This window comes from Podarcis filfolensis, assembly GCF_964270895.1.
Source record: "Podarcis filfolensis genome assembly, chromosome: 2".
Lineage (NCBI taxonomy): Eukaryota > Metazoa > Chordata > Lepidosauria > Squamata > Lacertidae > Podarcis > Podarcis filfolensis.
Window position 1 is genome coordinate 76,812,257 of NC_139605.1, and position 16,210 is coordinate 76,828,466.

Below are 16,210 nucleotides of genomic sequence, written 5' to 3' on the forward strand. Positions count from 1 at the left end.
AAAATCAATATAGCCCATGTAGACACAGGAAAGAAATATTCTTATTTAAGTCAGGAAGTTATTTACAAATATCTGCAGGATGCAGCTCTTTGAAGTCCTGCATGACACAGCTGAGAGGAACACAGCTGAGAAGTACACTGATTGCCTTTTAAAGTGGCCTAGAGAAGGAATAAGGTTGTATGTTTTGCACATAAATAAATGGAAAGGCGAAAAATGGCAACATTGTGTGGCATTTTCTAGTCATGACTAGAGGCGCGAAGTTAAGTGACAGATAACTGATATTCCTATTGAAATTGTGTTTTATCTGTTCCTAGAAGATCATACAACAAGCAACTGTTGATTCTCAATAAAGCCTGAATATAATTAATTATGTTTTTACCCTAACAGCAGATAGAAAAAAATTGTCACCCAAGTAGATGCAAGAGACAAAAAATGAAGCACACTTTAAAATTCCACTAAATTATTGCTACTTAGGCTGTAATCCTAGACATATTTATTTGAGAGTAAGTTCTATTCAACACAATGTGAATTATTTCTGAGTAAACTTGCACAGAAATGTGCTACTAAGACCTATTAGTGCGCAGTTACCAACCAATGGGATCACCACAGCATCAACAGCCTTACCGTGCATGGAGGCCAGAGCGGGGGGAGAGGCAGACGATTGCTGCACTAGCGAACAAGAAAATTGTGGTCATTTTGCTCCTAAGACACTGTAATGCTATTATTGTTGCTTCCTGCACCCTGGCCCCGGCGACCTCGGACTACCTGGCTGGCAAAGCCACAGTTTCTTTTACTAAACTCAGGTGTGCCTGGAAAGACTGCTTGGCAATTATGGTATTATTTCATTATAATTTTGTTTCAACATAGATTTAGGCAAATGTCATATGTTCTCTCGTACAAAAGAAAATGCAGTATTGATCACATTGGATGAAGACATTTAAATCTCTATTGTAGAAACTTTGTTGATTAAGCAGAAGGTGGCATTTGTATTCTTTATCTAGTCATGTCCTTTTTCTCACTTTCTTATAGATTGGAGTGAAAGGGCTAGAAATAACTACAGAAATATGACACCCTCTCCTCCCCAGCACTTTTTCAGAATTGCTTGCTTTTGTCAGAGGTGGCACATTTCCCTCTTTGTTATCTTCACATTTTATCCCATCTCTTGCGGAAATTGTTTCTGCTTTCTTAAAGCTATTATTGTAATTACTTTAAGGAAATCAGTAAGAAAAAAAGAAATCTTTGACACAAAGAGTATTCTAATGGGACAAAACTATCCAGCAGTGCTGGAAAGCAACACAATGTTCTACTGGGCATAGATTTGTTGATTACTGACTTAGCTATAACAGTAGATGAAATGCAAGCAATATTCTTGATCGGCTGCAACTCTTTCCCCCTTCCCTAATACTCTCCACCCCTTCTGCTCCCTGGGCCTGGAAAAAGCAGAATGTTTGTATGATGCCTAAAAGGGCAAATGTTTTAAAGTGATCTTATCAAAACAATATCTACTGCTCTACACAGTAAGGTTAGTGGTGAATACCAATAATCACAATCTAATGTACAATATTATTATTTTGTCATTCCAAGGAATAGGGTCCAAAATGAAAGCACTTTTGCCGCAGAAATATCCAGTTGAATAAAATATAATACCAAATATTACATGTATTTGAGTGTGTGCTGTTTTAAAAAATATCATACATGTGAGTAAAGCTCAGTTTAACTCTTCATTGAAAAGTGGAATCAAACACACAGCAGCAGCCCTGAAAAACATTAACAAGACTTCTATGTAAAGTCTTCTACAACTCTGTATTCCAAGAGTCCTCAACCATGGGTGTTTCATCACCCCTTCATTTTTTTAGTGAAAAATCAATGTTTTTAGCCTTATGATTCTTGACGTAATGCACATAAAGCTGCTAAGGGTCACACTGACTCAAACAAATGCTATTTAAAGTAATTAGTTATTTGTCATGTCTACAGATGTTTAGCTCAGAATCTGTACTGTTTATTTCATGTGGGAAAGAAACATAGAAGGTAAAACACCCACCCCACCCTAATATTTTGTTTATTTTAGAGTAGGCAAATCACCCACTTTCCTTAATATCACCAAAAATGGTATCAGGGGTCAACAGTATCCCACAGGTTTACAAAACATATTTACAAACCTAACCGGTTTAAATGTGTTCTCTCATTGTTTAAATTTTTATTTGGATCCAGCAAAACTATTTTTTCATCATAGCTATCACATTGCATGAAACTTATTAATCTGGCTTGGGTTTACTGAGTTCCAAATTTAAGGCGCAATAATTTGCAAGCCAATAGCTCCCACACCTCAGCAAGATACCAGACTTAAGGGCTATTCTTAGTCATGAACCTTTAGGTGGCCCTTTGATCATAGTAATGTGTTGCTGAGGGATGCCCTCATCACTTCTGGGGCACAATGTCACTTGCCTCCTCGAAAAAATTCAATATCATCATCAGATGTGATGATCAGCTTCAACACTGAAGTACCACTGCAGGACAAATTTGCTGCTCTGTAAGATCTATGGGATATGTTTACCTGCACTCCTGCACAATCATACTGTACTTGCCATGTGAAAATAAATGCCATTCACATGAGATGTCCAATGAAGCAGCATATTTATGATTGAAATCTAGGCCCAGTGGAGGTTAACAAAGCAACAATACATTTAATGGGGCTCTGTATATATAAAAACTGGGCAGTGGATGATCTAAGCAAAAAAGCAACCTCTGGTTTTCACATGGAAATCATCAAACAAACCACAGAACAAAAACAAACAAACAAACAAACCCCAAACTCTCATGGTAAAATTTTAGCCTGTAATATGTTCAAGAATTCACTTTGTATTGGCATATTTCTTTTTGTTGTTTATCAGTTGTAATTTCTGTTCTATGGTTTCATTATAACCTTATCCGATGATTGTAAATCACTTCATAAGTACACCACAGACCTTCATTATCACTGCAGGGAGCTGTTTTTCTCTGTGAGTTAGCAGGTGCAGGAATGGGATAGTGGTTGCAATATGCCATATAGAAAGATCTCTGGGATCTACTTCATTGACATAAGGCCACCACCTACTGTGGCTGTTTAAGTGAAGATCAGTGGCAATGAGCACATTTTTAAAATGGTGCATAAGGTTTTTGCATTACCACTTTTCCAGTTATATATATTCACTTAACCTCTTAAGATTGAAAACGCATCATTTTCAACATATATATTATTATTACTGCACTGCGTGTTCTTCAGTAGTTCTACAGTACTGTTTTTACCTGTAGTGAGCATCCACGTCTAGAATAGGTGAGAGTTTGTGTCAAAAATTAACTCCTGTATTTCAGAATTCTCCTACCCTTTACACTCGAATTAATCTGGCAGTTGGGGTAATAATATTGGGGACAGTAGGGGCTGGGGCTTTAATTTTATTGAGAACACTTCTGCAGCTGCATTCTGGACACCAGGACCCCCCCCCCAAGTACATTCCCTGAGGGAACCTAGGACAGCATTCCTCAAGGTCCTCCTTGCTGTGAAGCCCAGTGTTAGCACCACTACTGTCAAGGAAAGTTTTGGAAATATGGAAGAGGGTGATTTGGGGGGGGGGCAGGATATGGAATCACATTTTTTCATCAGCTTGGAAAAATTATGAGGAAGTCTACTTCTATGTACAAGAAGCTCCTGGCAGGACTGAAGTAAAAAGAAAAAATGAAGATGCTCAAATTCATTTGTTGAAAAAAATAGAAAAAATAGAAAAAAAATAGAAACCGAAGAATAAAAGCTAATTTTGTAAACATTTTAAGATTCTGTAAGCTCCAATCCTAAAGCATAATAAGGCCACATTATTCTCAGTATATTTTCTATTCACCAATAATAAGGCTACAGTTTTTATACGACTCGTAAGTCCTACAAAGTTTGAGAGGAGTGCTTATGCGTCAATATTTTACACTGGAAAAACAAAGTTCAAATCTGTAGACAATGCTTTGGAAATTATTTGCAGGAAAGACTGTGACAGCGTACATTGACAGTACTTCAAAAGTGGCTGTTTTTTCCTCTCACTTGTGAAAAACAAGGTAAAATGCTTTCTTCATAGTTTAGCCTTTATAGTTGGAACTATTAACCAGTAGGCATAAAGTGTTATCTAGAACAAATCATATCCGAGCAATCTAAATACATTCAACTTGTTGGGTGCACAGTAACATCAAACTAAGATTGCAGTCCTATACACACTTACCTGAGAGTAAGTCTCACTGAATTAATTTGGACTTACTTCTGAGTAGATATGCATAAGACTGCACTGTAAGACACTTAGGTTACAAAAATACATGAAGACGTTTTTAAGAATAAAGACGTTAACACAAAGTTAGTGGAGTAAGGTAAACCTTTTTGGAACAATTATTAATTAGATACAACATTCATATAAACCAAAATTAGTCTTGAAATTTACCCCATAAATGAAATTTACCCCATAAATGAACCACATTAAAAAGGGATGCTGCTGCTGTTGCTGCTGTAGAAATGCATAAAGCCAAAACAAAAACAAAAACAGAAAACCAGCCTGCATCTGCTTGGGAATATTGATTCAATGTTTATAAACTGTGTTAGAAGTATGCTATAGCAGTATGCTAGCATCACCTTTAAATATGTGCAGGATATATATATATATATATATTAAAGGTCATTTCTCTTTCTAATTTAAGTGTGTGTCCCAAAAGGTTTAGCTACCCAAAGAGACTTAAAAAAAGACACTTAACAAAAATAAAATAAAATTCTGACAAACACATCCAAATAACTTTGGTTTAAAACAAAAACAAGTCACTGGTAATAGGGCTGTCCTTTTAGAGTCTCCAGTTGCCATCATAATTTCGATTATAATTTGTCCTTTTTAAAAATGTTTCATTCACCCACCAAAGATACGTTAAAAAAAAGAAATATTGAATATCTGCTTGTTTTTAATTCTCCTGGACATTTTGAAAAGAATTCGTTATCTAAATAAATGGCACAGGGAGAAAAAAACAACAGGCACACATTCTTGAGGTTTTTCTTCCAGGTTTACAAATAATGATGTGCTCAGTCTTGTATTACTTTTGTACACAACATAAGTAAATTCTCAGCAGCTATCTGGGTTTTCCATGCACAACATACATCTTGAATGGATAAATTAAGTAACTTAGGTTTAAAATTCAAAATGGTCAAAAACATCTGAAGCGATATATGTTTGTTATTACTTTCCAGGCTGACATATCACAGTGGAGATGCAATTGTGTTAGTCATGGCACTCGGCATGATTCCAAAGCTGTGCTGAGTAGCATGCTGTTTGGAAAGGGTATACCAGCATGCTGTAGCATTGGCTCGGCCCTCCCATGCTGTGTCAGTCTATAGGCAAACACCATGACCACTGTCACAGAACAACGCATGAAAATGCTAGGGAGCTATTTCTGTAACAACGGGAAGCCAGTTCCCCCTCAACTTGACCCCTGCTCTTGATGGGTATTGTGGTGATGTGTTTTGAATGGAATATTTAATAAGCAGGAAGCATCAGGTCAGGAAGTGAAAAAAGAAGGACATTTGTTGAAATACACACACACACACTAAAATTTAGTTGAAAATCTCATCTTGTAGGTAATACCCACATAGAATAAATACTATATCCTTTAGTGGAAACCTAGTTTACATCAGTACACAATTTAACTTAGTACTGACTTGAAACAGATTTTCCTGCTTGGGGTTTCAGAAATGAAGCTAGTGATGTTTGTTTGTTTATAAAAACTTAAAACCTAAATATTTTTCAATAGAAACTGATGACTGCTACAGTTATAAAACTGCAGTTATAAAATTAATTATTTATAAAATATAAAACAACCCACATCTCAACCAAATCATAAATACAAATGTCAGCATAAAAAACAAAGACCACAATAACACTAAAAATTGGAAGCATAAGAGTCCATAAAGGGACAGCCCTTTGCCATACACAATAGTAACTATGTTTCTACAAGTTATGAAAAGAAAGCAATATGTGCCTGTTTCGGTGGCTGTCGTTTGCCTACCAATGGTGCAGTGCTCCCCATTCCAGCCCTCTCGGCATTCACATTTCCCATCTTTACAAGTTCCATGCTCTGTGCAGCGGGGATGGCAGACACGTTGGTCACAGGCTACCCCCGTCCAGCCCTCTTCACAGCGACATGCTCCGCCAATGCAGACACCATGGGTGCCACAGTCTACAGAGCACACTTCTGGGAGGAGAAAAAAGAGGAATCCAGTTATTGCCAAACATTGTCATGGATACTGGCAGCATCTTGGATTTATGGATTTGCACTATCATCGGCAAGATATGCAGAAGGGGTACACCTTTGGAACTGAAATGGTTGCTACGACCTACTCAAGCCTTTGCAATTCTGCTAGAAAGACTACTTCAAACTGAAATTTATGCTACAGACATCTGAGTAAACCAGCCTAGCTTCAAGATTCACCCCAATTAATACCTAAGAAAATGAGTACATTTTTAAATCACCAATTTGTTGGACGTACTCTGAACTGCCACATCTAGATGCTAGGATGCTTCTTCATGACCATGCTACAAAATACAGCCTCCCAAAATGAAATAAATTGGAAGTGTAAGTCTTTTGTATTTTGACCTTATGTATCAGCAATATATGCCAGCTACATTATCATTCAGATACCTTTTGAGGAGTGAGAGTAAGTCAGATGGAATCATGTTAGTTACCAAGGATCATATGGATACGTGAGGAGGGGACAATCAACATTTCCCCTTAAAATATAAAGTGAGAATGGTGGGGCAAGAACTAAATTTCAAAATTACATTGTATTACTCTAATCAATGAAAAAAATAGAATTAAAAAATATGTGTCATATACTATACCTTCATGTAGCAGACTCATCAGAATCATTAAGAGAGCTTCAATATAGGTGTCTGAACTTACCTTAGAAGTGTAGCAGTCACTGTAACAGTTGAGTTATTGAGCTGAATCACTGAATGAGTAGTCAAGGACCATTGACTATCAAGATTTCAAAAGGCTAAAATAAATTGCACAAATTAAATGTTTTTCTTACCAACGGAGCAGTCTGGTCCCATCCAGTTGGGATCACAGTTACAGAGGCCTGTGTCAGAAAGGTATGTGCCATGCCCACTACACTGGTCTGGGCACTGGGCACGTGGAAGTTCACAATTTAAGCCTCCCCAGCCTGGGCTGCAGAGACACTCTCCATTTACACAGATACCATGGTTGGAGCAGGAAGGATCCAAGCAATCAACTAAACACACACAAAAAAAAGAAAAACAAAACAAACACTCTGTGAAAAAGGTCAGTGCAAAGAATGTACAGTCTGAATTGACACCATTTGATGGATCTGTGCTCAGCAGGTTCCGCCTTGCTGCAATGAACTAGAGCAAACACGTGCAGTTGTTCTTTAGGCTATCTATTTTGGGAATCTGAAAATATAAAAAGGTCACTCTGCTTGCTCTGGAAGAAATTCCAAAAGCTGAATCTAGCCAGAAAAACAAAGGAAGGGGAGATCATCAAAACAAAGTTGCAGGCAGGGCTAATTTGAAAACACACCACAATATTCCAAACATTGGGATACCTAAGTGGCTTTTATTCAGTTCTAATTCTGCAGATGTTCCAACAGCACAAACCTGTACATAGCAATTTCTGTAACTGAGAGTCATGAAGAATCTAATCCTTTGTGTTTTTCTGCAGAATCTCTCAAAATAATTACCCCTCTAATTTACAAAAGCTTTATCCTGTTGAGAAGAGATGGAAAGGCTACAACAGAGATGGAAAGGCTCTCTCTCTTTCTGTTACCTGATTTAAGCTGTCAATCTGAATGCTTAAGTCAGCATAAACCAGGTTGTCAACACAAGACATCCATATTGATAGACACACACGTTTTTCCCCCAGCTCTGCAAATGACTCCAGTGTACCATACATTCACACCAGCGCTGTTAAGTTCAAGTGGGAGAGGGGCAGATTTGATGGGAAGAATAGTACTGAACAATCCCACTAAATGTGCTGATCAGGAAAACATCAGATCCCCGATGAACGTGCCAAACAAGAGCACAACTTTTGAACAACTTGTGACAATTGCCTGTTTCCACACAAGCATCTGTATCTGAAAGTGTGAGCTATTTTATCCCAGTAGCTATTTTACCTGTGATGGGGTTTGGAGTCCCCTTTTCCTTAATTTCTCCTGAGTCCTGCCACTCTGCACTGAGTAGTTCTGCGAGATATAAATGCCACCTTGCCAAGCCCCCACCAGCATTACTGATATGAAAGTTTGCTAAGCAGCCAAAACACACATCCTTAAGTTCTGTACTTTGAATCATTCTGTGTGGCTGTTGAACAGTGGTAGTATCGGGGGTGGGTGAGTGGGATGGGATCCAGGAAGGGACACATAAGGGCACAAAATGCATTTCTTGGTGGGGTAAAGCTTTCCCCCCAAAATAAATATTAGCATGGAACTGGAAGGCCTTTCCATCTACACTGCTGAGAGAAGCTTCACCACATTACTCCTTTAACTGCCGTTTAACCATACACATTTCATCAGGCTACAGCAGATATGATGGGACTTCAGAGTTTCTTCATTGATTCATCTGAGGGAACCAATCACTTTTGGCTCCTCTTCTTAAACTTTTTACATTCCAGCTGGATATTACAAGAAATTTGTAATTAAGAACTAGTGCTTGACTTGGCTTCCTTCTACCTTCCAAATTGTTGCATGCACAGAACAGGGCCCGCTCACACAATGGAACCTTTCTCCCTTCTCCTTCCCCAACAAAGCCCTTACTACCAAAACTGCTCTGCTGGGTTGGGGGAACCACAAGAACAGATTTAGAATGTACAGGGGCACTTGCACTACTTTGAATCCCACCCAAAATGTCTAGGAAATTTTAGCATACTTGGGTCTCAAGGATTTCAATACAGTGCCTGCTACTGCAGGACATACAAACCCTCTTGGGACTGTGTGATCTGCTGCCACCACCGCCACTGCGGGGCTGTTTGGGTTTTGTCCAGCTCTGGTACCCTCCATCACTCCCACAGGGCCTATCAGGCCATTCTGCACCTCCACTTGCGCCTTTAGCACTCAGAAAATGACAGGTGCCAGTTGCCATGCCAGATCTCTACTCCTCTAGGTCTGCCATGTCCAGCATGAAAGCTAATTAGCATGTCCTTCTGGTCTTGAGTGAGGACTTGACTGCCCTTTAGTTTGATGTTTTTGTCATGTTGCTGCATAATTGGTTCAGTAAGTTGAGACCCAGCTAGGTAGGATTTTAAACAGGTGGTAAGCAGCAGCTCAGAAAATTTTGTATAAAGTCTGGCAACTGATTATGAAAGGGATGAGTTTAGAGGTTGATCAGGTCAAGGTGTATATGATTAGTTGTAGAACTGATCAATAGGGGAGGGATAAAGTAAGAATTAATTAAATAGTAAAGGGGAAATCAGCTATGAATTAATTAGCAAGGGAATATAACATATACAGATGCTGAGGGGAAGGTGATGCCTCAGAGAAAGATCAGCAACAATGTACAGGGGCAGGGGTAAATCCCAGACAAACAGAGTTCTGAATTAAGAGAGGAAAATGGTAACTTTACCCTAAGTCTCTAATCACACACACATTCCTCACTGCACCCAAATTCTCTGCACTTGAACACATACACAGAACCAGAATTAGAAGGCCACAAGGGAACCATCAAATCAGATCACTTTCAAGAGAGACAGGAAAAATGAACTGGCTCTCCAAGGGAAGGATAACTCTAAAGATCATTTTGGAGTAATGATGCTTTTCCTGCCTTTGAGTGATTGGAGGATGACAACCCATTTGGTGATGTCCTGTGCCCACACACAAAAACAGAAAACACTGCTACTTCCAAGGAGTATCACGAGTATTCTGTCAGTTTCTAATCTCTAGCTACATCTTCACCAAAGAATTATCATATTGTTTCTTTAAGCAGGGCCTCAAGAGCCACCTCTGTTTCGCCATGGGCCATGGTGTTTGAAGCATGGTTGATGATGGTGAGAAGGAAAAAAAATGTGAGAAGGGTGCCAGGGCAGAAACAGACATACTAGCATGCAGAAAGTATCCCAGCCCAGGAGGAAGATACTTTTGGCATGGTGGCTGAAAACAATTCCTTTTAGAATGATTAAGGTTTTAAGCTCTCTTTGTCTTTCATATAACATGCAAATGCTGAATATTTTCAGCTTAGAGCTACATCCATTCTAAGATAGTAGGAAGGAGGACATTTTCTCAACTGGAACTCACTGGAACTGAGTTCCGGCACCTCTCAGGTGGGCGCCATTGCCATTGTAAGAGAACAAGGAAGGCATTCATAGTGAGTTCTGGCACCCCTTTTCCAAAAAAATAAAATAAAAATAGCACTGGTGATCATTTTTCTTTCACTTGTGCATCATGCTCTAGATTGCATGAAAGAGCATACTGTACAACTGCATACAAAGAATTAATGAATGAAATCAAGAGTTTAGACTACATACTATCCACCCAATATAGCAGCTGTCCCATGAAAGAAAGAAAGAAAGAAAGAAAGAAAGAAAGAAAGAAAGAAAGACTAGAGGCCACAATCCATAAACTGTTGAAGCTAACGGGACTTCATCAGTATAGAACTGCAAGTAATGTGTCTTAAAGGGCTCATGGATCTTCATCATAGATTTATTTAGTATGACTAGTTTAACAATCCATTTTAGCTACTAACAACCATCCCATTTCCTTCCATCTGCTCACAAGCTGGTTTTCATCTTTTCATCATTTATTTTACCTTTTTCAGAAATAAGACAAACTGATCTATAATTCCTGACCCTTGCATTTCTCTCTAGCTTTCCTTCACCTGACTTCCAGGAGCCCTCAAAGATAATTGCTAATAGCTTTGCAATTTCTTTAGCTAATTCCCTCAGCACCCAAACGTATACTTCATCAGACCATGTTGATTTAAATTTATTAAAATATGATCTATTCATTTCCTGCCCCGACCTGTATTTCTTCTCTTTCTTGGTTATCTTCATCTGATTAATTTGTCTCTTTCAGTGAAAACTGAAGCAGAGTAGGCACTGGAAAATTATGGTTTTTGTATGTGTCACTAGCTTGCCTTTTACACAGAGATGGCAACCCATGGTTTCTTTTCTTACTTTTAATGTACACAGCCGGGCTCACCAACTATGTCAATATCCCTTGTTAATTTTAATTTGTTATGTGCCTTTACCACTATGGATTCACACTTGTGCCAGTCTTTAAATCTAACAATAACAACAACAACAACAACAACAACACACCTTTAGTAGCACTTAAGTTTTGCTAAGAATAAAATACACAAATTTCAACCCCCATTTTCATCATCTTCTGGCATTTTGCTTTATGAAAGAAAAAACTTGAGTTCTATGCACACCATACTTTTAAAGCACTTTCCCCACCTGCCCAAAGAAGCATGGGAACAATAGTTTACAGAGCACCTTTAACAAACTACAGTTCCCAGGATTCTTGGGGAGGGGGATGAATGGACATGCTTTAAATGTGTGGTATGTATTCAGCCTTGGTTGTTTAAAACAAAATTCTAAAGATACTAGTTTAGCATAAGGTGAGCTTATGCATGTTTACTCATAAGTAAGACTCACTGCCACTGGGACTTAATTACAGCAGTCATATAAATGTCTTCTCCAAAGATCTATGGGACTTAGTCCTAAATGTGTGTAGGATTGCATCCTTAATCCCACTGAGGTTATCAGGGACATAGTGCCAAAAGGTACCATATCAGGAGGTTCTCTAGCATTGTCAAAGTGCAAGAATACCAGCCAGAGGTTTGCCCCTTTAAGATTAATTTGTTTTATAGATTCCAAAGATGTACACATTTGCTGTGTAGGTAAGAAAATAAAACCATTTGAAAAAATACAATCTAAATAATCAATTACAGGCAGCATCTAGAGCAAATAAACAAGTAGCAGATGAACAAACACAAATGTAAGCAACAGACTGATCAAGGATTTGCTGAAAAAGAGGTGTTTTCTTCATTGAACAACAGACCACTTGTGAAGAAGCAAACAAATCATTTGGGGAAGGGTTGTCTCCTTTGAGTGTCACAACAGAAAAAGGCCCTCTAGGAGCGACTGTGCCTCAGAAGGTGGTGTGATGCACAGAAGGGCATCACCAGTTGATCACAGATTCATATGGGAAAGTGGGGGAGATGGTCCTTTAAATATCATGGTCCAAAGCTGATTTGTATAAGGCTTTAAACATATACCTCCTACTCTGAGTTGTACCTGGAAATAGACTACTAAGTAGTACTATTAATATAGCTGTAAAGTAATACTCGCCAAGAAACCAGCACTAGCCAGAACTCTTGCAGCAGCATTTACAACTAGCTGAAGTTAGACTGTGTTACCATAATCCAGTGTAGATGGAGCTAATTCAAATGTGTAACTATGAGCTGGTTGCTATACTAGCCTAAACTAAGCTAATGCACAGCTGCCTCCTGGAATGCAAAAGGAGAGCTGTTCCCTTTAAATGTGAACAAACTTTGAAAGCAATGGAGAAGGAATTAAAAGCATTCACCTTTCAATTACCTTGAATGAGATGCAAGTAAGTCAGAGAGAAAGTATCAAAGTTGGTTAATGGATACAAGATCCCTTCCAGGTGACCTCTTTATTGATTGTTCGTCCTGATTTGTTCACAGGGAGGCTAGATGATGTTGGGTATTTAGCGAGCATTCATTCTGATTTGTTTGTGAGGAAGTCAGATGATGTTGCATCAAAGCAATTGTTATCCCACACTTTCATTGCATTTCCCCAGTCACTTTCCTTACTGCAAGAAGCCTGATCTTTGGGGGAAGTGGGTTTGCTGCGCAAGACCTGTGAATGAACTAGAATTGCACATCCTGAACTTGGTGGTATGTTATTGAATCCCACCTGAAAATAGTGACGGTCTGGAAGCACCCCCCCCCCCCGTCTGCGTCACTTGAACAGAAAAGGCTCACTCCTACTAATCTGCACAGAATTAATTAAGCTAATCACTTTTCCCTATTGTATTAGGCCAGAAGTAGAGAACTTGTAGTCCTCCGTATGTTGTTGGACTCCGGTACTCATCAACCCCAGCCAGCATGGCCAATGGTTATGGATGGTGGTTGTTGTAGTCCAGCAACATTTGGGGGGTTACAGGCTCACTATTCCTGTACTAGGCAAATGTGTGTTACAGATTCCTGGCTCCATAGCTAGTTCACATAAAATAGATACAAGGAATGCCTAGCAATAGTGATGTTACTGCTGCTTACTGGGACAGTGTAGGGGTGGGCAGAGCAGTGGTGCAGTTATGACTACAAAGGTACATCAACAGGAAACCTGGATTGGATTCACCAGTGCACCCAACCCGTCCTGAGACATCAACCTCCCCACCCAGTAAACTTCAGTTCATCACATAGCATTATCATGTGCATGACAGTCTAGCTACGGAGTGATGTCAGCACTAGTTGCTACAGGCTCAGGGGGTGAGAAAGGGCCCTGAGTCACAGCCCATTTCTTTTTTAGAAGGATGTCCAATATTATTCAGAAAGGATTTGTGAATGGAGCCTATCATACTTAGACAGTGCATCTCAAAAGTTGTCTTAACAATATGAGACTTATAATCTGCAACCCCTTAGAGCTCAGATCATTAGAACTCATTTAGTGATGAAGCCTCCATGGATTGACAAAAGGGGAGAGTGAATGTAATTTATTCCCACAAGGACAAAAAAGAAGGTCAAGGAGTTTCCCCGACAATGTGTTCTGTAAGCTCCTCTAGGGCCAAGAATTACACTTACAAAGTTAAATGCCATTGAAAAATGACTCAACCATGAAAGTGACAAGAAAAACACTGTTAACCTAACCTAATTTGTTAATTTCACTCACTTTCTACCCCAAATTGCATTGAATGAAGCCTGACAAGTTAGCTATTTTCATTTTTGTGTGCAGACTTAATAGAGCAACAGTGTTTATGCAGCAAAATTTGTAGATCACAAATATTGATTTTGGTGCCATGGCCATTTCAGGTAAATTGTTTGAACGATATGACTATGATGAATATCTGAAATAAAAAGCTAGCGGGGGGAAAATGCTGACCTACAGTATCCAATTCCATTTCCTAGCTGGAAAGTAGCATATGAATCAACCTTGATCATTCTTTCCAAAAGCACAAATCAATAGAGAAGATTTTTACCCTTTAATAAAAATTCAGGTATGTTTATGTGTTTTGTTACTGTGTTAATTCCTGAAATGCAACGCAACAAGATTTTAAAACTGTTGAGGAACTGCCTAACTATTCATTATCTACACTACTAAAGGGGTGGGGAAGCTGTGTCCCCCCCAGATGTTGTTGGACTCCACCTCCCATCAGTCCTGGCCAGCAAGGTCAATAGTCAGGGGTTATGGGAGTTGTAGTCCAGCAACATCTCAAGGGCCAGAGGTTAATCCTGTACTATTGTATTCAGAAACCTTTGAAGAACTGTGCCTGATGTTTGTAAAACGAAAGTGTTTAAAAGAACATGTGCCAATACTATGGAAATCTGTTTTTTCAAATGAGGCATGCAAAAGGTTATTTTAACCTTTCTCGTCATGTTATTTCACCTTCTATGCTTGTAGTTAAAACACATTGCTTTCTAAAATCGATTTATCTTTCAAATTTCTTATCCCTCCATGCTTTTGATGAAATTATTTGCACCCTTTTTCCTAACACAAAGGAAGGTCAGACTCTAGCAGTCACAAAGAGTTTTTAAAAAGAACAGGATTTCATTAATGTTCAAGTGTTTATGGAAAATGTAAAGGAACTGCAGTACAAAGGTGATCTGCCTGTAGCTGATAGTATTCCTTTCCCGTACTCTGATAACTTGAAGATGAAAACTAGTTTGAGGGAAAGGCAACACAGGTTCTGACTACTATGACTTGTAAAGGACAGTTGAAATGGAATAACAAAATGTCACGAGTATGTACATGTATAGACATTAACAGTAATAATTGACTATGGACTATAAACATTAATGTGTTATACAGCATTAACATTTCCTAGGTTTAATTTTGAAAATCTATTATAGCATTTCTTTCAAAGGAAAATGTGCTCATCTTGTAAGTAGTTCTTAAGTAGATGAATGAGCCCCTGTAATTATGTCGGATACAAAAAGCTGCAGTGTACATTCTGAAAGCCAGCATTACTATATGCATGCATGGCTACTGTACATATAATGCCAGGTATTTGTAAGCACTTTATGCAATAATGTAGTGATCATCAATCACTGCCCCTGCCTCTGTCTCTGTCGCGCACTCTCTCTCTCTCTCTCTCTCTCTCACACACACACACAGAGACATAGAAATAATACACTTTTATTAAAGGCTTAGGTAATATTAATAGCTTTCATTTCAGTAAGCTTTAGATCAGATAGTGGGGGAATTCACACTTCTCACAAGATTTGGTCCAGCCCCCACTTCTGTGCTTCGAACAAGAGCAAAATTCAATCCAAAGTGCTTTGGAAGCTGTCCAATTCAGCGGAGTTTGAATCTTGACTTGGAAAATGAAACTCATGCCTTCTGCATCATGGAAAAATTCTTTTGACAGAAATGGATGAAATGTGCAAGCAAAGTAGCCCCCCCCACTTCTGAGTGGATAATGTCTGCCAAACTACAGATAAAAATGTTTACAGATTTTTGTGCTGAGCATCTTTAATTCCTCCCCCCCCCCAAAGGATTATATTATTGGCAGAACTGGATGGAAATGGCTTGCATGGTAGCACCTTTGGAAAGATGAACACACATGTTTTGGGCAATGAAAGAGTTAAGCAAGAAACTACAATCAAAAGGTCCAGAGATATTAGTGTTGTGCACCTTTAAAGTGGATTTTAAAGTGGGGGGTGAGATAACTAAAAGGCATATGCTTCAATTCTTGTGGTTTTATGGACAGCAATGTTATTATTAAAACGTCATACATTGTAAAGGAAATGTCAGAACAGTGGAGCCAGAGACATATGATTAAAAAAATAACTTGAGCCTTGTGTTCTGCTCAGTTCACACCAAAACTCACAGAAACAAAGTGCAACACTGATTTGACAGGAGAAACATGACACAGAGACCATGTCCAGCAGTTTTCAATCAAGCACAACCAGCAGAACTAGCAAAGAGCACAGACAAGAGAACAAGGTGATACACATTGTTTCAACATCTCTTC

General features: G+C 38.8%; 1 protein-coding gene across 21 annotated transcripts in view; it reads right to left on the reverse strand.

The window, feature by feature from the left end:
* Window positions 1-16,210, reverse strand: part of TENM2 (teneurin transmembrane protein 2) — a 709,050-nt gene that overhangs the window by 84,645 nt on the left and 608,195 nt on the right. For 15 of the 21 annotated variants that reach the window (XM_083596571.1, XM_083596570.1, XM_083596589.1 and 12 more), the window contains 2 exons: window positions 7,079-7,279; window positions 6,028-6,240 (listed from right to left, as the gene is read on the reverse strand). In XM_083596571.1, the coding sequence (XP_083452697.1) occupies window positions 6,028-6,240; window positions 7,079-7,279 (414 nt within the window). The remainder of the gene's footprint in view (window positions 1-6,027; window positions 6,241-7,078; window positions 7,280-16,210) is intronic. The other 6 variants (XM_083596586.1, XM_083596588.1, XM_083596587.1 and 3 more) reach the window with 1 other exon arrangement.